Consider the following 26601-nt stretch of genomic DNA (forward strand, 5'->3'; position numbering starts at 1 on the left):
ACCAACTGAGCCACCCAGGCACCCCTCTCTATTCTTTTTTAGTTTGGATAGAGAGAGCACATGCACATGTGTGCAAGCGGGGGGTGGGGCGGGGGGCAGATAGGGAGGAAGACAGGATCCTAAGCAGGCTCTGCCTGAGGCAGCGCTTGAGGTCACCAACTGTGAGATCACAAACTAAGCCAAAGTCAGACGCATAACCGCAAAACCGGCTGAGCCACCCAGGCACCTCAGGTACCTCTCTACTTCTAAGCTTATTTTTGTTCTTATTTGATAAATGTTACAACGTCAGTTCGGCAGTGTCAATACTAAGAGTGTATTTTAAAACAGACTGTAAATAAGAATATTCAAGCACCATTTAACATAGAACATAAAGAGCTTATTATCCCATCATGCACATCAAGTAAGAGAATTTGACAGTAACAAGTATGCAATTTAGCATCAGCATGTAGGATAATATAATTTTGACAAAAGAGAGTTTCCTATTGTCTTTTCCACAAATGCACTTATTTCTAAGTAAAAATGTGGTAAAAAGAGCCCTGAACAAGATAGAATCTTGTCCAGAGGTTGTAAAGAAGCCACCGCCAGCTTGCACTGGCTGATGCAATCTTTTAAAACTATATTTGAATACCTTCAGGTGGAGCAAGCACACTGCTGCCCTCACCACTCCTCCTCACACTGTTTCACTGGGCCCTAAAGACATTCAAATTTGAAAGCTGTGTCCTAGTCACACTTTTAACGAACTTGATTGCCTATTAAGTAGGGATTCCTTCTGTTTTATCTGTTGCACAGGGATATTAGGAAGTAAAGTGATCTATAACATATGAAAAAATAAAAACTTTGGATGAGAAGATGGTACAAAAGATCAAGCAAAGAGATTGCCTAAATTAATCGTTAATCAGTATAAATTTTGTCACCAAGAACAAGAATAGAATGATTAAAACACAGATGATTCGAAATGTCATTTTCACAATTAAATTTCTATCTTTGCTTCTCTAAATTTTAATCAAATCCAATAGGAAAAAGGACCCAACACTTACTTCACTTCTGCCACCTTTTGTCCCTTGGGTAGAGTTTAAAGTAATAATAAAATAGCCACAGGGGGAAATATGGGAGTAAGGAGAAAGATTACATAAGTAATCTTCCAGGTTCCCAAATAATCTAAAGAAGAGATGAAAAGAAGTACGTGACTACAAAAAAAAGATACAGTATCTTTGTCCTACTAATGGGCACTAGAAATATAATTTATCTTTTCTGCCTACCCTAGATGGGTGATAAAAAATTTGGTAAAGGATAAAATTAACATAGATTTAAAAAATTCAAGCCAATAATTACTTACTGTGTGTCAATTCTGGGTCTAACACTCTAAGGATATACCAGTAGATTATAGCATTATGCCTGCCCTCAGGGATACTATCCTTAAAGAAAAACACAAAAAATGAGAGAAGACAGTAGAGAAACATTTGAACAGAACACAATCATGTGTCCCATTACTGCAGTTAATCCCAGAGCTTAGTGACTAAAAAGCCCACATACTTGGAATCTTTAGTTCATTAAATTCAATAGGTTGCTCTATGAATTCAAACTTTCTTTAAAAAAAAATTTTGTTTTTTATTTATTTTTGAGAGACAGAGAGAGACAGCACAAGCAGGAGAGAGTCAGAGAGAGGGAGATACAGAATCTGAAGGAGGCTCCAAGCTCTGAGCTAGCTGTCAGCTCAGAGCCCGACAGGGGGCTTGAACCCATGAACCGTGAGATCATGACCTGAGCCGAAGTCGGACGATGCTTAACCAACTAAGCCACCCAGGCACCCCCTAACTTTCATTTTAAACACAATTCGAGTCTAAAGTCAGTCAACTTTGAATATTTCTTTCAATTCTCCAGTTCCAGGGAAATCTAACAAAAGCACTATTTGCTATGCTTAACAGTTAAGGGATGAGTCAAGCTTTCTCTGGAGATCTGAGCCTCTGGCAATGATTTCCTCCCCAACTTCGTTGTATTATTTTTATTGCATGTCTAAGATCTAAAGTGTCTATTTTATACCCTCTACTGTGGATATCTAGATAAATAATGCACAATTCCTACCTTAAAGTAATTCATAAAAAAGACACTTACATAGTTTTAATATAGCTGAATATGACAGCCATGTGCAAGACATCAGTGGGATGTAAGGGCACGTATCAGGAAATGACAAGCTATCATTAAGATTAGAAGGGTACATTATCAGTTTGCTCCATTGTTGGTGATGCTAAGTTTGATCATTTGAGTAAGAGGACAGCTGCCTCAGTTTTCACTGTAAAAATATCTCTGTCTTTATAAACCTGGTAGGGAAGGAAAAGATGGGTAGGAGGGTGTAGAACTTCTGGATAAAATGGGATCCAGCTAGACAAAGCGGAGAAGGGGTGAGAACATCAGGCTGAAGGGAGAGCAAAGCGCAAAGCTGAGAAAAACTAGAGCATGGCCCTGGAGAGATAAGCAGTCCGGAATGTGATGTGTCAATGAAGTTGGCCAGGAAGATTATCGAGGGCCTTGAAAACTGGTTTTAAGGAGATTGTTTTATCATCTAGGGTAGTATTCTCCAAAGTATGGTGTGTCCTGGGATGCTGGAGAAATTTTAATTGTCTTTTAAAATGTCTATACTTTTGTGTACATTTCATAAGGTGACAATATTATATGCCTATGACCCATTAACTGAAATCAGGACCATGAGACAATGGGGGTCAGGGAGAGAATGAGAAGCTGTTTTACTTACTAAGTACTGAAAAGCGCCCAGGAGAAGCCATTCAGCAGACAGCTGTATATAAAACTGCAGATCTGGGGAGGGGCCTTTGCCTGGACATGTGGACTGGGGACAACCACTGAAAATATGAAGGAAAAGAGCAGTAGACCAATCACTGAACTCTGGGAAACCCTAAGATTTACAATAACGTGATTACTTTTTTTTAAAAGGAAAATTAAGAGCACAAAGAGCAATGTTTGCATTTTTTATTTAAAAACTTAAAAGAGCTCCCAAATATTAACAGCTGGCCCTTACAGTTTTTATTTATTTTGAGAGAAGAGGAGGAGTGGAGAGAGAGGGAGAGAATTCCAAGCAAGCTCTGCACTGTCAGCAAGGAACCTGAGTGGGGCTCGAACTCATGAACCATGAGATCATGACCTGAGCTGAAACCAAGAGCCAAAGCTCAACCAACTGAGCCACCCAGGCTCCCCAGTAACAGCCGGTCCTTACTATTTTTATTAATGTACAAAAATAAGGCTCAGTCTACCATGAAGGAAAAAAAGGTTTCTGTCAGTAAGCCAGCAGTAATTCAGAATGAGAAAATTGTATTTTGTTACCATTTTGGGGGCGGTAGTCAAAGATTTTTAAAGTGCACTAGGAAAACTCAGACCTGATCACAGTGCTGGGCCAGGAAAAATACAAAGTGAGCCGGGAATGCCTGTGTCAAAAAGCAAGCATTTCAAGACTGAAAGGGAATATCAATAGCACAGAATGGAACTGTCCTAGAGTTCTCCCTTCTCAAATTTGGGGAGACTTGGACATCACAAAGAAAAATAAATTTTAACACACTGAATATAAAAAGAAACTGTGAGTCCAGTAATATTCAAAGTATGACAAAGAAAAATGGAAAGCTGTTCTTCACAAAAAAAAAAGTGAGCTAAAAAATGTAGAATGAAGGGTGTAACTAGAAAATCCCCATATTACAACTCCTATTTAATAACTGACTCAGACTGATAATCATTCGTGGATGTTAAAACCATTGGCTTACTAATACAATACTCTATGTTAACTACACTGGAATAAAAAAAAAAACCACACAACAAAACCCACACCAAACTGTTGGATATTCACATAGCCTCACAGGCTCCATCTTAAATGAAAAAGTATCTTATGATGGAAAAATAAGTCAGAACTTTAACCAAATTTAGCTTCACCAATAATGGGACAAACTGAAAGCACGTGACTTCTGATGTTATACAAATGGGAGGTACATATCATCCAGGAAGATTGTTTCATTTAACTCTTATCATGAGGAAACAGGAGAATTCCAGAATGTAGAATGTTCTATAAGTTAACTAGTCTATCTTCCAAAATGTATCAGGAAAAGACTTAAAAAAAAAAAAGGGGGGGGCAGGGAACTGCTAGAAAAGAATGAAAGGAAGGAGACCAAACCCAGTGCATGAACTGTGCCTAAGTTCACAATAACAACAAAACAAAGACATATAAAGATATAAAGGATGTGTTGGGAGTAAGTGGGAACTAGGGATTGTATTTTAAATATTACTAAATCAAAGTTAATAAGTTTATTGGGTGTGATAATAGTATGGTGGTTATGTAAAAAAAAGTCCTTGTTCTTAGTAGCTACATGGTGATACAGCCAGTGGTAAAGAGGCATCAGGATGACTAAAATTTATTTTCAAAAGGATCAGTAAAAAACAAAAACAGACCAGAAAAAAGATAAATAGAAGATAAAGCAAAGGTAACAAAATATATACACTTCGTGAATTAGAGAAACAGATGTTCATTGCACTGCTACCAGTTTTTCTGCAGTTTTGAAATTTTTCAAAATAAAAGTCAGGAAAATCATCAAGTAATCAATGTATGGCTAATATGCTATAGTTGACTTTACTTAGATGAATATACTCCCCATAAATGACTTAATACTTTTTAAAAAAGCCCACCATGAAATCCCTTCCCATTAAAGCTAACCAAGCTAAGAGGCTGACTAACATTACCTCTGGCTAGGGTCAGCAACATAATTTATTTTTGTGTTTTTCCTCATGAATCTAGGATCACTTACCTGTGAAGTGAGCAAACCAGCAAATCACCTAAAACAGTCACCTCACCAAAAGCAATTTAACAGTGGAAAAGCTGTGATCTTCTGGTTTTAAAATAATTTATTTCATAGGTCTGTTTTAATTTCATGTTTCAGAGCATACATTATTTAATCAAGAGGTGCTGGACAGAGATTGTAAAAAGGGAGGAAACATTTAGGATAAGAAACGGCTTCAGTTCCATTAGGATTTGATCCTACCTTGTAAAGTCTTGCTAGGATAAATTTCTATCATACTTCCTTTGTGCTTACAAAAAACGTTAACTTCTGAATTTCCAATGTTGTAAATAAAAATTTTTACAATTAAGTATGCATTCAATTGACACACAAGGCAACCAAATAATTGTCATCAACATTAGCATAATGTGTATTTCCTGTCACTGCACTAACATTAAACTAAACTTCAAACCACAAAAACATTGTGACTAACATTAAAAAGGCAAGCTGTAAGTTACTCAAAGCTTATAAAGGACACATTGCACATGGTTAAGATGGGACATCATTTGACAAGGGCTGGTGTTGTGCATATGGCTGCTTTTTTTTATAAGAAGGCCACCGGCAAACAGGGCAACAGTGTCGGCCCCCAGCCAACCACATCACAATGCAATTCTGATGGAACACATGACCACAAGGCAACCCCATTAGCAAACATCCATTTTCAAAATTCTCTAGGCAAACAACACATTCAGTACAGTGCAGCATATCAGCAGGCCAAGTTACCCAATCAGGTTCCATATCTTCATTAGCATTATATAATCCATATGACTTTCCCTTCCTTTCGTACGGGCTGGTCTGGCAATATTTATTGGCACATGAACAAGCCTCAGCATCACAGTGACTTGTTCTTCCTGGAGAATTGTGAACTATGTTCTGTTTATCTTCAAATACTTCCTTTTCACTGCTAGAAGTGTCTGTGCTCTCGCTGTCTGAGTCATTTTCAATATCTTGAGAACCCTCTGACATTTCCTCTTCAGACTGGACTCCAAGACATTTAAATCGCCACATTGGCAAATTTTTGATGTAATCAGTCGGTATTAGAGGGTGAAGCCAAAGATCAGGGAAAGCTAGCCGCTCCAAGAACAAGTCAGGGTCTTCATCCCAATCAGATTCTACAGGAAAGTTCTGAAAAGAAGCAATCGGGTGGAAGAGGTAGCTGGTGTACCAGTCCCACAGACTTGATAACCATTCTAAGTTATTGGCATTGACTTCATCATTGTTGTTGTTGCGCCGTCTCTTCTTCTCAAAGTAATCAATTAGTAAACCATGTCCAAGGTACGTACTGAGAAACAGGGCTGGGTGGGAAGAATAGAACATCCAGTCTGCCCTTACCCATGAAGCAAGTGTGGTTGTATTGGAATATCGCAACAATTTTAAGCTATATTCATAAAAGCTATCTAGGTAAGGGAGCTGTAAAAAGCCCAACACAGGTAGCCAGGAAATAATTAATAGAGAATTGTATGTCCCTAAAGTGCTTATGAGAACCACAAATCGCTTTATGGTTGCTCCTTGTGTGATAAATAAGTCCATCCAAGCCATTAGATTAACTAGAACCAAACTCAAAACAAACAGATCATTTACTTCAGGTTGTAATGAGCGCAAAAATGAATCCATGGCCTGAAGCGATATAAATTCACCTGTGTGGTTTCCATATCTGTAAATTCCTTCAGGAGTTCTAAGAATGTAGGATGGCATGTTATATACACCAATATCTGTCATAAAACTCTTGTTGTCCCAATTTTCCACATTAACAAAAATAAACTCAACTCTTCCGGTAAACTTTATACTTAGTGCAGAGAAGAAAGCTGGGGGTTGGTCAAGGTTTGCAAATAGGTATATTTTTACCCAGTATTGATCACTTTTATTCCATTCTTCTTTCAAATGGTCAGCATTATAAATGGTTTTGATCCGAGAAGCTGCATGAGCAGTTATCCACTTAAAAATGTGCTCCACTTCAATCTTGCGTCCGCTATATTCTTTAAGCATGACTTTCCCTTTTGAAGTGCTTGTTTGTGGGACAGACATAATGAGTGTGGATCGTACCCAGCCTCTTCTCCTGCAGTATCTGTAAAAGAGTAAGTCCGAAGTAAAAACCAGGCTGTTAGATGAGCTAGCTTGTTTATCTTTACTGTTGTGCACTTTGTTTCCCCCCAACAAATCTCTTTAGCACTTGATAATCTCTCCCCAAAACCAAATAACCACCAAATAATCAAAAGTAGTGCCAATACCTGGCAGTTGTACAAGAACAAAAGCAAGCTCTTTTTGTTGTTTTTCTTGTGCTTGTTTGTCTTGCTTCGTATTTCTGTATTTTTTAAAATACTGTTTTATTTATTTTTGAGAGACAGAGAGATACAGCATGAGCAGGGGAGGGTCGGAGAGAGAAGGAGACACAGAATCCGAAGCAGGCTCCAGGCTCTGAGCTAGCTGTGAGCACAGAGCCCGATGTGGGGCTCGAACCCAGGAACTGAGAGATCATGACCTGAGCCGAAGCCGGATACTTAACCGACTGAGCCACCCAGGCATCCCTGTATTTCTATGTTTTTGAAGAACAGCCTTTAGTCAGGGAAATCAGAAAAGACTTCAGCATCTATTATGTACCTACTACTGCATTATGTGCTTATAAGATCCAAAGATAATAGGAAAAGAATTCCTGCTCACAGAAAATTTAAAATACTATTAAGGAGACAAAACAGAAGTATAAACCTATATGGACATTCAATTACTAAATAATATAAAATTTTTTTTAAAAAGGAATATCACTGAGAGTTTGAGCTGGTGAAGATTTCATGAAAGGTTTGGGAATTGAATGAGGTCTTGAAGGTGGTTACATTCACATGGGCAAAGAGAGAATAGGTTACCCTACATACCAAGTCCCTGACTTGAAGGCAAGCTGCCTGAGGGGAGGAGGCACGCCTGTGCCCATTTATTAACTCAAGCCTGCACCAATATCTGCCTTGCACAGACACTGCTACAAAATAATCCATACAAAGGCTCACCTAAGAAAGAGCAAGTCCCATAGGTTTTTGTATTCTCTCATCTCTTTAATGAAAACCATGGGGAGAAGTATTTAATACAGATGAAATAAAATTAAGTTTTCAGATTAAGAAGGGATTCAGTCCAAGGATGAGTAAGTATAGAAGAATTTAACTAAGATTAAATCACTTGTTTAGATTTATCCAGTCTGTTACGACTCCAATCCTCTTGGAAATGGGCAAGTTCTTGCTATAATACTTCACTCTCCCCCTAAAAAGCTAGATGAGGAGTGAAAGGATATACTGGAAAATAAAAACAGCTATTGTAGGACAGTGGAGAAATTATAAGTGAAACATTTGTTCATTATAGATTTGTAATTGGATGGTAGTAAATATTCAATTTCTTATTTTGCTATTCAAAATATTAACATTAAAAACCATAAGTGTTAGGCTTTACTTAGTAAGCATGGATTATATTTTATTTAAACAAGCACACTACACATTTATAAGTTCAGACTGAAAGTCTTAACATATGTCATACAGTTTTAATGAGGATAATACAATTAATTGTTTCTCAGGAATTTTGTAATTGAACTTAAGATAAATGAAGATAGCATGTTATGTCATAAAGACAAGGTTAAGTAATGACTCTGAGAAACTATCTGGGTGACTCAGAATCACACACCCCGATTCAGCTTCTTTTGAGTTGATATACTTCCTTAACAAGATAAACTCCATTAATATCAATATTCTTTTTCTTTTTTTTTTTAAAAGAGAATACAAAAAAATTAAATAAAAAAATAAAGAATAAAAAAAGAGAGAGAAGAAAGGAAAGAGAGAGAATCCCAAGAAGGCTCTGCACCGTCAACACTGAGTCAGATGTGGGGTTCAAATTCACGTCGGCTGCCTAACCAGCTGAGCCACCCAGATGCCCCAATATCAACACTGCTTTAAGTGAAATGGACTGAGAATTATGAATTCCTACAAAGACAATATCTTGTATCCTTTACCACTGTATTTGTATAGTGCAAGTAATTCATTGACATGAATTCTATTTTTACCTTCTGTCCCCAGAAGCAACAAGTCAAATAGGTAATTGCCTTATTTACATCTTAAAAAGCTTTAAGTGGCTTTAATTTTTAAATTTCTGAGGATACTTGTGATGACACATTTCTACTCTAGGTCATCCTTTTGATCTTTCTATAACTACTGCAGAGAATACTGGTGTCTGAGTATTGCCAGAAATTAAATGACAATCATTCTGACAGAAAACATTATTGGGCAAAACAGTCAAAGAAGTCTTAGTGTATACATTTCTTATGTAAGAAAACAAATGTATTCTGTGCTTTCTTTTCAGTTCAGAATTAAGTGATAGTTTTAAGGCTTATCCTTCCAGATAGAATTTAAGAGTACCAAGGAAAAGAAAATGACATATGTCATCATATATCTTTTGAATTCAATCAGGTTTTCCAGACTTAGAAAGAGGGAGACACGGAATCCAAAGCAGGCTCCAGGCTCTGAGCTGTTAGCACAGAGTCTGACATGGGGCTCAAACTCACAAATCATGAGATCATGTCCTGAGCTGAAGTTGGTTGCTTAACTGACTAAGCCACTTAGGCGCCCTAAAACTCTAATACTTATAAACACCAGGCTACTTATATTGATCTAAACATTGGTGTGAAGAAGTCCAACAAACCAACGTACATCATATCAATTTTAAAACTCCACTGCTAAACAGAAATAAAGACTAATGTACATATTATTTTTTAAAAATAATTTTATATTACCTTATGCTGATATAAAAACTTTTACTGACAACTCAAAAAAACACTTTTATAAAAATTCGAATAAGTTCAATGACAATACCATGAAAATAACCTCTAGTTCTTAAACCTTTTGAGATCTCTTAGAGAATCTGAAGATTAAAAATGATAGAAAGCATGGGGCACATGAGTGGCTTGGTTGGTAGACCGACTTTGGCTTAGGTCATGATCTCCCAATTCATGAGTTGGGGTCCTGAGTTGGGATCTGTGCTGACAGCTCAGAGCCTGGAGCCTGCTTTGGATTCTGTGTCTCCCTCTCTCTGCTTTCCCCTGTTCATGCTCTATCTTTCTTGTCTTGAAAATAAAATAAACACTTAAAAATTATTAAAAAATGATAGAAGGGTGCCTGGATGGCTCAGTCAATTAACTGTCCAACTTCAGCTAAGGTCATGATCTTGCAGTTTGTGAGTTCGAGTCCCACATCGGGCTCTATGCTGACTGCTCAGAGCCTGGAGCCTGTTTTAGATTCTGAGTCTCCCTCTCTGTCTGCCCTTTCCCCACACTTGCTTGCTCACTCTCTCTCAAAAATAAATATTAAAAAAAATGATAGAAAACAGTGAGTTTGCTATGGCATCCTGTACTTAAAAAGGAATGTTAGTATTTTCTGTTTACACAATGCAGTTTCTTCAAAGTTATTGGTCTCCCTGGCCTTCCAGGTTCACTGTCCAATCTCCCCTTCATTTTCCCTTCTCTGCTTATTCCGTAGGCCCCTGCCATTTTACTCTCACATAGGTCCTTCTGATTCATTTGCCACTCTGCTCTTGCAATTCCAATGTCTTCCATCTGCTCTTTACTATCCTCCATCTTTCCAGCCTCCGAAAGACACATCCCACCTGCTTTTCTACTTTAGAAGGGAAAGGGAAAGGGAAAGGAAAGAAACGAAAAGGAAAAGGGGCACCTGGGTGGCTCCATGGGTTGAGCATCTGATTCTTGATTTAAGCTCAGGTCATGGTCTCAAAGTTTGTGAGATCCAGCCCTGTGTCAGGTCTGAGTAACCATGCCCCTCCCTCTCTGTGTCTCTCTCAAAATAAGTAAATAAACTATTAAAAAAAAAAAAAGAAAAGAGAATAGACCTAACAGAAGGCTTTTTAGCCCTCTAAGCTATATTGCTTGGTTGAAGAATGAGAGGAATTAGGGCCAGGCAAGCAGGGCAAGAAATTAAAATTGCTGCCATGGGCAGAGTCAGGTGCTGCCCAGAGGTGGTGGTCCTGAACATTCTATACTTGAGCTTAGCCAAAAGGCCGAGAAGCGATGGTCCTGAACATTCTAAAGAGGAGCTAGCCAGGTCAGGAAAGTACTGCTGTACAATGGGATCAGCACATTGGAGGAGCCTGCCCTGGAAGCCACACCAGAGAAAGAACTCCAGTAAAGAAAGCAAAATAAACAGTGGAGTGGAGAGTTTGGTGTTTATTTTATAAATCTGAAATTAAGATGATGACTCAATTATTCACATATGATTAAAACACTTGCTAAATAACACTATTCCCTGCCCAGTTACATGCTGCATTGACTTTTTTTTTTTTTTTGAGTTTTTAAATTTATTCTGAGAGAGAGGGAGAATGAGGAGAGGGGCAAAGAGAGACAGGGACAGAGGATCTGAAGTGGACTCTGCACTGACAGCAGAGAGCCCAATTCAGGGCTCAAACTCACATACCATGAGATCATGACCTGAGCTGAAACCAAGAGTTGCATGCTTAACAGGCGGAGCCACCCAAGTGCCCCACCTTACACTGACATTCTGAACACACATTTCTTTATCGCCTTATTTTGTTCTTCTAGATCTCCAAAATCCTCAAAGGAAGAAAAAAACAACCCTGACTAAGCACAGCTTCTATGCAATAGTTCTTATTGTTGTTGTAAGATTTTTCCCAATAAAAACATGAAAAGGACACTATCAAAACTGATATAAGTAACTATGCATCAAAATCATCCTGTGATAAAACTGAAGATGATGTGTTTTTAATAACAAAAAACAGGAGCTGCAATCAACAAAGAAAGCAAAATTTGCTCAAAAATGATCTGTTCCACCATAAATAAGAGGTGAGATTACTTAAAAAATTTTTTTTAAATGTTTGTTTAGAGAGACATAGGAAGAGAGAGAGAGAGAAAGAGGGGCAGGGGCAAAGAGAGGAGACAGAGAATCCCAAGCTGGATCTGCGCTGTCAGTGCAAAGCCCAATGCGGGGCTTGAGCCCACAACTGTGAGACCATGACCTGAGCTGAAACCAAGAGTCGGACATTCAACTGACTGAACCAACCAGGAGCCCAAAGAGGTGAGATTATTTAAAGATGAAAGACATAGAAGAAAATATACAAAGTTAGCTTATGTGTATCTCTTCACCATTCCTCAGCTAGTACAGAATCAAAGAATTTTTCAAAAGAAGAGCTAGAAAAATGTGTACTGAAATCTGCTAGACTCAATTATCATTTGAAATGATGAAATACACTTTTGATGCATTTTATTTTATAAGATTACACCAAAGAAAGTCAAACACTGCTATTTCCTTGAGTTTTTCATATTAATAGATTATCTTTGTTTTCTGTTGTGCTTAGCTTGTTTTTGAATTCTTAATGTTATGTAACAATTTATATATAACATGTGTCTAACCTTTATATTTTTGTGAATTTATTTTTACTTGATATTTTCTAATATATTTGTAAGTTACTGTGTTCAAATATATTAATTAGGTTCATTGATTTTTTTTTTTACAAAATCAATTCTGGATATTTTTTAATAAATAGTGATGATAATACTGACTTCTGGCATTACCCGAAAAAAAAAAAAATTGGCACTATCATTTGTTCTGGTATTGCAATCACCAGTGAGGGTGAGAAAGATCTTTCACCCACACTCTATTTGGGAATGATGGAATCAGACAAATGTAACTGTCTTTGATAAACGACGGACAAAAATAACGATGATTTCCTTTTCATTAAAACATTAACACTTAAGGCTGCTTTGGACATTTCAACAAAAGGTGTTAGAATGTGGTAAAGATGAGAATGTGAGCTTTGTGGGAAGACAGGGAGACTGTGAGTTAGAAGATACAAGAACTTTCCTTCTTATCTCCAACTCCCAACTCCTAGGGGATCTTACATCTTAGGGTGTGGATCACATCCTATAATACCAGTAAGCAAAACAATCTTGAGGCAAATTGAAGCAAACATGAGCCTAAAGGAGAAAAGGCAGGAAAATATGAGGTACAACAGTAGCAAAGGAAGGTTTTCTACAGCTAATGGGCTTCCCATTCAGGCCACAGATAAGTAATACAGCTGTATTACTTACATTAGAAACTACCGATGTTGTGGGGTTTTCTACATATATATCACACACTCTCCTCTTCTCAACACTAAACAGAACATGCTATACATGCTAATCTTTTACTAAATATTTACTGAATGATTAATTAAATGCATGAATCTTTGTTAGTAAAAATTTGATGGCACTCGGAGTTGAAATAAAAAGCACTGCAGGGATACCTGGGTGGCTCAGCTGGTTGAACATCCAACATGGGCTCAGGTCATGATCTCATGGTTTGTGAGTTTGAGCCCTGCATTGGGCTCTGTGCTATCAGTGCAGAGCCCCCTTTGGATCTTCTGTTCCCCTACCTCATCCCTCTCCTGCTCCCGCTCTTAAAAATAAAAATTAAATAAATGAATGAATAAATAAATAAATAAATAGAAATAAGAAAAGCATTTCAAAGAAATAATGAAACAAGAAATAACATGACAGATGAAATAGTGTAGATAATGACAAAAGATCACAAAAATGCCTCCAAGGATTCTTGTCTGAGAAAATGGGAAAAAACAAAGGACAAAACTGTTTTTGAAAAAACAGAAGACAAAACTTCTGTTCTATAAAGAACAGAAAAAGAACAGCTAGAAAGGATACATACTTGATTTTAAAAAATAAAACTGAATCTGAATTTGGCCACTAGGTTTAGGGAAAAGGGCACATCTAGGGGCAGCTGTACAGCAGATGGAAATGAGTGTCCACATGTAAACTAGAAGTCAACAAACTAGAATTATGACTAAGGATTTCCATTAGCACAAAGCTATGAATGTGCTGATGAAGTCTCTTTGGGAAGAAAACTGAAACAAAAAGAACTGAAGACATATTCTTAAGAGTCACTCCCATTAGAAAGAATACAGAATAATGGGATAGAGAAAGACATCTCAGAATGAAAGTAACTGCCAGTTTATCAAAAACTATTTATCAAGCACCCATGTAACTCAAGCGTGCTAAACATAATTAGCTTTCAGTTCAAATAGGCTTCTAACATCATTGTTGTCATTAAGTAAGACAATTCTGGTCAGAACTCAAATTCTAAGAATTGCCTAATCAACTTACCTGGGGTCACTGGAACAATTAAAAGTGCCTGTACGTATTCCAAATCTTGACACCTTTTTCACCATTTTCTCCCAGTGGATTTTACCGACCAAGGGACTTCGGTCATTTGCTATGACCTATTCTCCCAGAAAGAAAAACAGAAACTTTAATTACCTAAAATGAAGTTAAACCAACCACTTATATCTATAATGTAGATAATCACCTTTTGCAAAAAGATTCTGTTCTATCATCATTGCAATTCTTGAAGAAATAACCATCTGACTGAAAAGGTTTAGAACACTGAATACAGTGCATTAAACTTCCACACTCTGTGGCAATTACATTGAGAGAGACTCAAAACCATATTAAAAAGCTAGCCACATTCTCCATCCTGACTCTTTAGAATTAAGTTACACAGGAAGAAAATGGCCTTTGGAGTCATTTCTCTGCTATAAAAATTTTAAACAAGAATCCAAATACAGCTTACTAGAAATTACCACATGTGAGTTCAATGAGTTCAAATTTCACTTTTTTTCTATTAAACTATGCTTTGACTAAATCAATATTATTACTACTACAGCTTTTTCTTAACAATCACAAAAAGGTTCTAATATATAAAAAGAATTACCACAATGAATTCTACACTCTGAAACTTCTATTCCAAATCTGCAAATAGCTTTCAAACACAATTAAGATTGGGAGACGTAAAATATTTTTTTTAGAAAAAGGAAGAAAAAGGAAAAAATGTAAATTAATCTTCAAAATGTGTAATGACTTCTTTCTCAGCCTTTCTAATCATTAACACCTTCTCCTTTTACTCCCTAATCTTCCTGCTTTGAGTGAAGGCAGGACTTCAACAGAGATACCAATAAAAAATGAATTATATTTTAAAAACAGAAACACAAAAACAACTAAATGGGAACTTAAAGGAAAGCCAAAAATGTCTAAAGTATTCATGAACCATCTGTTCGATTTATTTTAAGCCCAGGGTATATAGGCCAAGTTTATTTTCTCGAATGTTATGCAGCCAATGTTATCTAATTGAAAATCACGACACAATACTCTGGGGTCCTTTCTGGGAGGAAGGGCTGTTTTCATGTTCACAAAGCCTCCAGGAAGTGAAATCCCAGGTAGGTGTGTGAAATGAGTGCCAAGTGTCTACTCCTTGGGAGATGCAACAGTGGTGCAGCTACCTCATGGTGGCCCCTCTGCTGGGAAGCCAAACGAATTTCAAGGGCAGCAGGAAGAGAGCATACAGTGGTTAACAAGTGACCTAAAATTCACTTTATGTGCAGACAGAACACTGACCACTAACCCCTGCCATATACCATTGCTACTATCATCCCCACATCTACAGAGATGTACATGTATACCTAACATTTTGTAACAACTTTGATGCTTAATAAATACACAAATGCATACACAATTTAGGGCATTAAACAAATGGTTTTGATAGTGCTTTTCAGTGAAAATAGATGGTTTTTTTGAAGGAGACATTTATTACTTAAATGCTCAGATGGTTGAGGACCAGGAAAAGGGCAATCTGAGGACATGAAAGCTCTTTCTGAGGTTCATACGTTACCCAGCCAAGTCTCTAGCTTTCACATTTTTTTCCATGGTGAAAAAGGGCTGGATATATTTTACCTGAATAATCAGGAAGATAAAGCAAGGCAGGTATTTCTTTTCTTTTTTCCCCTACTACTCAAGAGTCAATATGGTAGGTGCATATGGGTGGCTCACTTGGTTGGGCACCCAACTCTTGGTCTTGGCTCAGGTCATGATCTAACAGATTCGTGAGTTTGAGCCCCACATAGGGCTCTGTGCTGACAGCGCAAAAACTGGGATTCTCTCTCTCTCCCTCTCTCTGCCCCTCTCCTACATTTGTGCACACGTATACTTCCTCTTTCAAAATAAATAAATAAACATTAAAAAAATAAAAGAGTCAATATGGTAGTTCTTTCCATCAAGTAATCAAAGACATCTTGAACTTATTTTCCAGATTACTGAGAAGGATTAAGAAGTCTCTGTGAATTCATATCACCATACTCCCTACATTTTAAAAGAATTCTTTACTAAAAAGAGCTTCCTTTCACTCCCATTTCCTGATCAAGGCTGCAAATAACCCAAACATTTCAGGTCAGTGTTTATAATGACATTGCATCAAGGGGTTATGAGGTTGCTTTAGTCAATGTAAGGTGTGGCCCTAAGTCTAGGGGCATCCTTTAGTGAAGATCTTGTCCACCACACAGGTATCTTTTAGACTTACAAGTGCTCCAATTCTAAGAAAGAAGTAGGAATGAGAAGGAGTTGTTGGCAGGCACCCCTAGTTATAGCACAGACAACACAAGTCTGTGATCAGCGGTGGAAAAGCTAAGCAGGTATGTGACAATGTTTAAGCCCAGGTCCTTATTTATTCAGCAAGCTGTTCCAAGGCCAGCTTTTGAAGAGTTTAATGATCCCTAACAAAGAGAGCCACACAAAAATAAAACTCCCCTAGGCATTCACTGTGTGCAGGCATTTTGACTCTGCAGTTATATTTATGTAATTAGGAATTGTTCTGTCCAATGCCGTATATAGTTATATTATTCAACTAAAGGTTTAGCATAAATTAAATTTTGAAGAGGCTGAATGAAACTGTCACTAAACATTTTAATATTTTCACAAAATAATTCATCTGGTTGAATCACATGGCATAATCATACATTCTAAGCCTATTACTACTAGGTCACACCAGTAGGAGTTCCCAACTTAACAGCTCATATCCAAAAGTATGCACGATGATTCTGAGTGGCACTCACACTACTGGTCTTATTAAAAACAGAGTCATACTCCTCGGTAGTTCAGGAAGGATGTGTTCTCTGTGGGGAATATTTTCAGAGACTAGAAAAAAAACTAGATGAAAGTACAGCCTGAGTTCCAAGTCTGGGACAGACTTGGCAGGATAGGCTGGAAGTGAAGGGATCTTCCCCTCCCCCTTCCCAGGGTATCTGCCTCTCTAACTGGCATCCCTCCACTAGCTCACCATTGTATTTCCTGCAGCTACTATAGTGCCTAACTCATTTGGGTACTCATTACATATTCATGTTGAACTGATCTATTTTAGCTTTTTACCGCTTAGGAACTTCATTCTTCTACTTTTGCCTATACGGGGTCTCTGATGCCGCCAAGTTTTTGACACCTGTTATAAATCCCTTCCCCAGCAACCCATCATCTGGAATATTTTCTGGACAAACACTAGCATAAGTAGTATCTTGTTTTCCAATTACATATCAGTGTTCTTGACCCCACTGAGACATACGAACTTTTAATTCAATGAACTTAAAAACATACTTTTTCCAGAAAAAACTACCATAATTTTCCTAGGTTCCACTTCGCTGTCAACAGAGTGATCTCTCAGATGCTAGAACCAATGCAAACGATCTAACTTAGCTGGGAAAGTTAATCATATACTGAGATTTTTACTGATCTATACATTTTAGTAAACCAGATTGTAAGCTGTTAACTGGCACAGGCTATAGGTTTTTCATCTTTGTGCCCTCAGTGCTAATCACAAGGTTCAGCTGGCACACATTAGATTCCAATAAATATTAGTTAGATGGTTGGGTAAATGGATGAAACCAGTGGGTTTGCTGGCAGATGTTTAACAACTAGCTCTCCAGAAGAAAAAGGAAGCTCTGATTTCTATTACTTGATGATTTCCTTGGTATAAATACTCCCATATGGCCAATTTCAAGTTACCAATGTGTTATCTCTAAACATTGAGTTGGGAAGCGATGTGAACAGTCACTCTTCATGAAGCAGTGTGAGTGGGCGCCAGCACACTATGCATGGGACAGCGTTGGACAGCATGTGATGCTAAGTGCACACATTTTCTGATGTCAACCTTGTATAGTCCAGTTTAAAATTACAAAGAAAAACTGGGGTTCAGTTTACTGTCTATTCCCTTCCACCTGTATTATAGGTATTACATTGGTTTAAGAAAAAAAAAAAAGCCGAGGGCACCTGGGTGGCTCAGTCACGACTTTGGCTCAGGTTTGTGAGTTCAAGCCCTGCATCACGTTCTGTCTGATAGCTCAGAGCCTGGACCCTGCTTTAGGTTGTGTCTCCCTCTCTCTCTGCCCCTTCCCTGCTCATGCTCTATATCTCTCTCTCTCAAAAGTAAACATTAAAAAGAAAAAAAGTTGGTCTACGATTTTGAAAGTAGGAGCTCCTTATTAAAATGAAATATTGAGAGATGCAGAAAATATCATAGCACAGCTCTCTTGATCTGGGGAGTAATGTTACTTAATGTAGTCTAGCTGCTGTAATGGTCTCTATGGCAGATACTCTGATTACCTCTAAACATTAGGCAAAAGGGTACAGCTTTTTTTCTTTTCTTTTTAAAAAATTTTTTAAAAATGTTTTTTGTTTATTTTTGAGACAGAGACAGCATGAGCAGGGAAGGGTCAGAGAGAGAGACACAGAATCCGAAGACAGGCTCCAGACTTTGAGCTAGCTGTCAGCACAGAGCCCAATGCGGGGCTCAAACCCATGAACCATCGGATCATGACCTGAGCTGAAGTCGGATGCTTAACCGACTGAGGCACCCAGGGGCCCCAATCATAGACCAACTTAAATAAATATATGCACATTGTACAAAACCATTAAAAGTAGGGACAAGTGATTGACAGAAACAAAACTCAATGGCATTTAATTATTTATTTGGTATCTTCACTAGCTTTATGAGTAAACAGAAATAAGTTTTACACCAAAACAAAATAAATGATAAAGTGGTTTGCCATGTATTTCACCGTTAGAATCAAAAAAGGAATAAATAAGTTAGAATCTCCACGAACAAAGCTTTGTCTAGAAACAAAGATAAACAAGTTTTATAACAGCTATTAGCTCTTTTTAGCCAAACAGGAAATAGAATAACATGATACTTCAGTAAATATTGACCCAAAGTTTTAATTTAAATCGTGATGCTTTTCACTGCTACCTCAATTTGAGTGACGTTAAATTCCTTACGATGGGGAAAAAGCCAGTAGGGAACAAATATCACAGTCCTTCCTTGAACAAAGGTCAAAAAGGAGAAACAGAAACGTTAAGGATAAACCCACGAGCCCCACAAAGCATGCTAACTTTTCCATTTCAGGCTAGCCACTGTTCCATCTGCCTAAGGGTTTTCTGGGGTGAGAGCAGGGGAATTCACTGTCTTCAATTTGTGATACTCAGATGATTGGGTGGTGGTAAAATCAAAGAAACCACAACACTAGAAGATCAATAACTAATGAAAGATATGAGCTGAAGTTAGGAACAAAGCAGGAAAACTTAGATTGTTAGAACTGTTAGAAAAAAAGAGGACTCAGTTGCTCCACGAGTTATATAATGTGTTACATGTCCCATGTGTTGCTGCCTGGAAAACTGAAATTAGTTCTTTTACTTCATATTACTGAGACTATGGGATAGACGTGGAAAAGCTTAGCATGAAAAGGAGCATCCTACTATTCTGGTTTAATGTAAGGATAATTCATGAGCACTAACACATTTTATAACAATTAAGAAAAGAAAGATATAAAGACCATTTACAGGTATCATGCAGCAAATAAAAGCATGAGATGCACAAAAGACAGATTCATAGGGTATACAGGATAAATTAAATAATTTATAGAAATTTATTTTTCTCGTGTAAGGTCATTCCACAGGTAGTGTCACCAAGAAAGATAATCAACCTAGATTACCAATCCACTACAAAAAAATAATGAACTGACCAAGTGATGAAATAGATAAGTAATATACCCATTTATTAAAGTCACATTTTCGGGGCACCTGGGTGGCTTAGTTGGTTAAGCATCCAACTCTTGATTTCAGCTCAGGTCATGATCTTACCATCTGTGCAGTCCCCTTGGGACTCTCCATCTCTGTGCCCCTCCCCTACTCGTGTGCACGCTCTCTCTCAAAATAGACTTTAAAAAGTCACACTTTCCCTAAGTAAGTAAATCCAGACATTCTTTCAATGACATGATCTATGAAGCCTAAAGTCCTAGTTATCAGTTTTATAACACCTAACTACATTTTTTTTCCTCAATAAATACAAAAGAAAACCATAATTCATTGGAGTAAGGAAGGATATTAGAAAAATGGGAGGAAAGAAAAGAACGCTGATATGTTTAAGTATTTCTTACACAGGATACCTACAATAAGGGCAATTTGAAGAGGATTGAACTGGCTGGGATCTATGCACTCTCACAAATTAAAAAAAAAATGACAGAGCCAACTGAAATTTATCCGCTTCTTTTAAAATAAATAGAAAAGGATAATTCAAATGATTTACAACAGAATTTTTAAGTTATCCTTCACAAGAGATTAGATAAATATGATTTGAGCTGAAAGAATGACAAGCAACCAAAAGAATACTTATCTTGTTCCTAACACACATTTTCACTTTAACGAACAAAACAAAACAACAACAACAACAACAACAACAACACAGCCCCCTTTTAAGAGCCAAGGAACCAATGTCTGTGCTGACTGGCTTAGTTTGGTGACTTTAGAATGCCTGAGGACAGGGTTTCAATCTCAATCTTTGTTGTCCTGCCAGAGATTGTTCTTCTAAGCCAAGCCAGTTGACAGAAGCCACTGGCTCCAAATGACATAAGCCAGATATAAGTGATCAGTGCAAATCCTGAAAGTCACTGGAGAAATTAAATGTGTGTCCTACTACGATTAACACACAGAGAACCATACAAATACATTCCATCTTTCTTAGGAGTCATATTTCAATCACTAATACTTGTGAGGCTTAAAAAATATTTTCAAAGGAAAATAATTTAGTGATTACAATTTAAATGCTAACATTCACAATCATTCATTATTTGTTGTTCATTTCATTAAAGTGTCACTTCATCAGAGAATTCTTTGCCATTCTCTGACTCCTTGTCTTGTTTATTTTTCTCCTTAGCATTTTCCACTAACTTGATGTTGTATTAAATATTTACTTAAAGAAGGCAGTAAATATTGCCTACCTCTCCCAAGTAGATTGTGAGCTGCCTGAGAGAGCAAGGACTTATTAGTCTGCTGCATGTTTCTGGTGCATCTCCAGGGCCTAGCAAACAACTAACTGCTAAATAAACTGTTTCAATTTTGTCATATAATAAGGAAGTTTAATTTGTATCTTTTTTTTATATTTGTGGGTGGTTGGGTTTTTTTTTTTTTTTTTGAGGTGGGGGGGAAGGGCAGAGAGAGAAGGAGAGTGAAAATCTTAAGCAGGCTCCACATCCAGCTCAGAGTCTGAGGCATAAAGCCCAATGTGGGGCTCAAACTCAAACTCAAAAGCACGAAATCATGACCTGAGCCAAAAACAAGAGTTGGATGCTTAACGGACTAAGCCACCTAGGAGCCCCAATCCATGGTTACATTTAACAGAACATTAAAAACTAGGGGCACTGGGTGGCTCAGTTGGTTAAGCGTCCAACTCTTAATTTTGACTCAGGTCATGATTTCAGGGTCATGAGATCAAGCTCTGCATTGGGCTCCACGCTGACAGTGCAGAACCTACTTGGGATTCTCTCCCCCTCTCTCTCAAAAATAAACAAACTTAAAAAAAAAGAGTCATTTGTAAGCCAAAAGTATATGTTAATTAGTGAACCAGAATGTGTTCATTTTCTATACACAGAATCCTATATACCAAAAAAATTTCTAGACTTTTGGCATGGCTTTTCCAAGTTTGGAAGGTGTTCTGCATCTTTATTATTCATCTCCTATGGGATCCATTCAGTGTATGAATACTTAGAGAACACAGGGAAATGGGACAGGCTATTCAACTCAATCTCAGTAATTAAAATTATCAAAACCAACAAGTCTTTAAAAAAATTTTTTTTAAATGTTTATTCATATTTGAGAGACAGAGCGTGAGTAGGGGAGGGGCAGAGAGAGAGTGGGAGACACAGAATCTGAAGCAGGCTCCAAGGCTCTGATCTGTCAGCACAGAGCCTGACTTGGGGCTCAAAGCCTCGAACCGTGAGATCATGGCCTGAGCCAAAGCCAGATGCTCAACGGACTGAGCCGCCCAGGCACCGCCTAACACATCTTTTTTGATCAGACTATCAGATATGAATATCTTGGGAAGGAAATGGAATAACTATTCACTTATAAATTAAAGCTTTAAAGATGCTAGATTATTCTTCAATACCAATTAACTCACAGAGAAATAAACGAGAATTTGATGGATAATGTATAAACTATATCCATAATCTCCCAGGATTTCCCTTTGCTATATTTATTTATTTATTTATTTTTAAAATGTTTTATTTATTTTTGATACACAGAGAGACAGAGCATGAGAGGGGGAGGGGCAGAGAGAGAAGGAGACACAGAACCAAAAGCAGGCTCCAGGCTCTGAGCTAGCTGTCTGCGGGGCTCGAACCCACGAACGTGAGATCTGACCTGAGCCGAAGCCGGAGGGCCAACCGACTGAGCCACCCAGGCGCGCCCCCTTTGCTATAATTAAAAATTACTGAATTAGACAATCTGGCAGATAAAAGGTCAGACAAAAGAGGAAGACTGCATGTAAAGGAAAGTCATGAATGGCCAATGTAATCACCTGAAGAATTCCCAAACCTCAACTCTTTATCCCCATGGACCACAGTATTGTTACATCCTCCTTAGGTATGCATGTTTTATTTGAGGTCAGGTACAACAGGAAATCTATCTTTCTACCATCATATTGCAAATCTATGACAAGATCCAGATCTGCATATAACTGCATCAAAAATCACAGCTTTTTCTAACATATTTTGACATCACTGTTCTCAGAAATATAAAGAAGCAATTTTGATTTTTATACCCTGAATCAAACTTGGCCAACCCCATTGTGAAATGACAAGAATAGTGGACAGAAAAATCAAAAGTCCTGGTATTTGATCCTCATTCAATAATCATAATTTTAGCCAAAATCATACTGCTAATTTACTTAATATTTTACTTTAAGTGAACTTACTTTTTAAAAAAAATTAAATAATTTTATCTTTGCCCTAAATAATATATGTGAAATTAGATGTTCAATACAATATTAATTTTTCTAATTTGTATAAAAATTCATACACAGTAATGTGTGCCCACTCATTTACCATCAAGTGATACATAAATCACACTTGGCAAAGGATTAGTTAAATTTTTAGACCCTTCAGAGCTCTACAACTCTAACATGCTAATTCAATTTCACAGTTTTGATATCACAAGAGCTAAGGTTTAAAATGATCATCTCATCAATTTCATAAGCAAAGTAATGAGCACTTCCAACCATTCCCCACAATATCTTTTCCTCTATCATCATAAAGTTGGCTATTTCCCTAATAGCAGGATTCTCTTACTTTTACTTCAGGGTTTTTCCTTTAGATACAAAAACCATCTGGATTATTGAATTACAAACTGAAGTTAATTAAAACTATAAGCACAAATCACTCAACGAAAGGAATATATGTGTGTTTCTTACTTTAATGAGGATCCAACAACTAAAATGGATTTGTTTCCGCTGATTCTAAATGGTCAACCCTCTTTCTCCAACACTTCCCCTCCCCCACTCCTCAATTTTCATTTTCCATAATTTGTAGACCTCTTTAAGAGGACACAGGAACTTCCCTATGAGAACTGAGTTATGTTGAAGAAACATGACACAAATACACATAAGTGTCACCAACTGGTGAAGACTACTTTGATAAAAATAATTTCACTTGTATCACTGTTTTCTGATACCTGAACCAGCCAGATGCCATCTTTTGTGTCTTCTACAAGCTCATAAAAGTGCATTTCACCACTGAAATTGGTACTAGAAACAGATTCAGATGCTTCTTCTTCCTTGAGTGCAGAATAGAGCTCACCTTCCATCAAGTCACCTGAAGAAAAAAAAAATAACACTTGTAAGATTTCAAAAATCCTACATTCCCAACTTCAATGATTAATTCCATTATAAAAATCATGTCATAGTACTTCCATTTCACTCTATAGAAGAGGAGAACCTGAATACACCCATTTAAGATTCAGAATGTCAGAAGAACCTACAGATGTGAACAGACAAAAATCCATCTTCTCAAGGAACTCACATGCTAGTGAGGTCATTACATAATTTATTATGAAATTACTTAATTTCCTGGTAAGCCCAGAAAGCCATCACAGTATTGTTTAGTTTTGTGTATGACATGTTCAGGCTTCACATAATTTTTAAACAGTATGATTTACATACTTCGGACTTATAAGATTTAGAAATAGGTTACAGAATTTGCCATCAATACCTGCTTAAAATAGTAATAGGGCCTATAAGACTTGAAGGTTAGATACAAAAGATTACCTGTGATAAAAAAAACCCTCCACATTCATACTCAAATTTTCAGTGTAAATTGAGAGCTTATATATCAAATAAAAAGGAAAGCACTAATGTCAAATTATCCTAATTTTGTCTTAAATGTGAAAACAAGCACTGTATCATGCTAGCAGCAAAATCATTTACAACAAATACTTAAATTATAAACTGCTCTGTGAAGACTTCTGCTATAAAATGTGTATTCTTTAAATGTTATGTGCATTCCTTATAGAAAGTGACAAGTTATTTCTAGGCCCAAAGGAAGCAACACTAAATAAAAGTTAAAAGAAAATAGTATTATTAAATTTTTTAGCATAAGAAATGATTTGGCTGTGGCAGTTAAGATACTTCTCATTTCTAAACCTAGAAAATTCATTTACTAGAGATTCACTGGACTCCATTTCCCATCCCCACCCCCCACAGTACAAGTAAGTTACAATGAACCAGTCAGTAAACAAGAGGTAAAAACACAATTTTATGTTTTCTCTATTAGAAAGTATCACGTTTACATGTAAATATTACATTTATATCACTACTCCAGTAGTGAGATACAAATTTGGTTAACCCTTAACCTGTAAATACTGGAGTTAAACATTCTGGTCTATCACACTACTCAGCTATAGGGTACTAAATAAAGGGGGGGATGCCTTGTTAAAGACACAGCAGACAGATATACTTGAAACAACAAAAAAGATAACCACCAGTTCCAATTGCTTCCTACAGCAACCCAGAATGCCTTTCTCTAGTTACAGGACGTCCCCCCCCAGGACGTTTACCTAAACAAAGATATATTTTGTTCAGGGCTGAAAAAACTGAACTATATATCTTACTTAATCCTAACCCCAAACCAACAGTTATGGACAATGCATTTTTCTTTAAAATGTTAAATAAATATTCACTTAGACTATTTCAATTCTATTTCTCAGTCCATTTAAGTTGATGCAGCAGTGTCTGAAACTTCTAAACGGAAAAAGTTTACATCCAAGACATAAGATTTTTTTAAAAAACCCTGATAGCAATATAAACAAAAGTCAGCATTCACAAAAAATACTTTATTTTCACCAAATTTCAAGTATGAAAAACCAATACTGTACAGTTCACTTTCTCAATATTTAAATTCTGATTTCAAAATTAAATCTTAGTCCTAAATGCCTCTTTGACATTAAGCATCCCACTATTGTTCCCTCCTATTATTATGCTATTATTATTATTTATTATTATCGTGACAAATATTGCTATCTACAGACAACGTTTTGGGGTTTTCCTTCTCTTATATCCTTATGAATTTCGACTGATAAATAATGCTTTCCAGTTTGTCTGCAACCGGCTGACAGCCTCTAATTTTAAGAAAATGGTTTTTTAGGTAAACATTACTAAGAAGCTACACTTAAATCTGTTATTAAAAAACTTAAAAAGACACAGCAACACCCCTACAAATAATTTCAGCCTCCTTCTCAAAACTGGGATTTATTTTTTTTCTGTTTTTTTTTTTGCAGAAAACCTGGACAGCTCTCGGAGCTGTCTGCTTAACCCTTCCAGGTAATGCCTCATTCCGAGAGTACGAGAAATGTACAAGCCACGAGGAAGTCTAAGTCGCCCCCTCCATCGGGTGGAGGGGGACCCCAAGGGAGCTCGATACTCGCCTGACTTTTCCACCAGCTCCCGGACATCCTTCTTCTCGGGCAGCCCCGAGTACCCCAGCCCCCGGCACTCCAGAATGGTCTTCAGCTTCTTGAAGCTCAGCGCCACCGGATCCACCAGCTGGGTGGCAAAGATGCCAGTTTCATACCACACAATGGCCTCAAAAAACCTGGCCAGGACGAACAGAACTAGAAAATACAGGAGCAGGAAAAACAGCTTCAGCCACATCTTCCCCTGCGTCTTCTCTCTTCTCAGAGAGCTCAGAAGACGAAAAAGAGGGGCGCGGAGAGGAGTGTGGCTCACGCCCGCCGGGGCGCGGGCACTGTCCCAGCGTGGTCCGGCCTCGCCGCCCTCACTACCGCGCCATCGCCGGCCGGGGGGCCGGAGGTTCGGCTATTTGTGCGAAGGAGGGGCGGTGAGGAAGAGACGAGGAGGGGCAAAGGCGCAGAGCCTCGCGCGGGACCTTCCCGTTGAGAGACGAGAGAAATAAAGGGGAGGGGGGACACTAAAAAACCCCCATCAAACACCGAAAGGAGCGAGGTGCGGGTGGGCCCGCCGGCAACAAAACAAGGGACGTTTTCCCTCTGCGGGGGGCTCTGACCGAGGTGGCGGGGTCGGCCTTGCAGCACCGTAATCTCAAGGGGGAGGGAGGAGGCCCCCTAAAATCATTCAGC

The 26601-nt window shown here is 37.7% G+C and overlaps 1 protein-coding gene and 1 long non-coding RNA gene across 2 annotated transcripts; one reads left to right on the top strand and one right to left on the bottom strand.

The window, feature by feature from the left end:
* Positions 1–213: 213 nt before the first annotated feature.
* On the top strand, positions 214–22282 carry LOC115290052. Its single transcript, XR_003907933.1, has 4 exons — positions 214–231; positions 11401–11661; positions 15950–16086; positions 22257–22282. It is a non-coding gene; the product is annotated as an uncharacterized LOC115290052 (long non-coding RNA).
* On the bottom strand, positions 4874–26595 carry RNF103 (ring finger protein 103). The gene is made up of 4 exons (XM_029937748.1): positions 25930–26595; positions 23683–23822; positions 13972–14087; positions 4874–6891 (listed from the first exon to the last, which is right to left on the bottom strand). The coding sequence occupies exons 1-4, from the start codon at positions 26153–26155 to the stop codon at positions 5316–5318; spliced, it is 2058 nt and encodes a 685-aa protein (XP_029793608.1). The 5' UTR covers positions 26156–26595; the 3' UTR covers positions 4874–5315.
* Between the last annotated feature and the right edge of the window lie 6 nt (positions 26596–26601).

Source organism: Suricata suricatta, chromosome 4 (assembly GCF_006229205.1).
Source record: "Suricata suricatta isolate VVHF042 chromosome 4, meerkat_22Aug2017_6uvM2_HiC, whole genome shotgun sequence".
NCBI classification, from domain to species: domain Eukaryota; kingdom Metazoa; phylum Chordata; class Mammalia; order Carnivora; family Herpestidae; genus Suricata; species Suricata suricatta.

Coding starts and splice junctions, on each gene's coding strand:
- RNF103 (XM_029937748.1), bottom strand. CDS start 26,155: ATGTGGCTGAAGCTGTTTTTCCTGCTCCTGTATTTTCTAGTTCTGTTC. Junction 23,823..25,929: donor GGAGCTGGTGGAAAAGTCAG/GCGAGTATCGAG, acceptor TTTTTTCTTCAG/GTGACTTGATGGAAGGTGAG. Junction 14,088..23,682: donor ATGGCATCTGGCTGGTTCAG/GTATCAGAAAAC, acceptor CTGGGAGAATAG/GTCATAGCAAATGACCGAAG.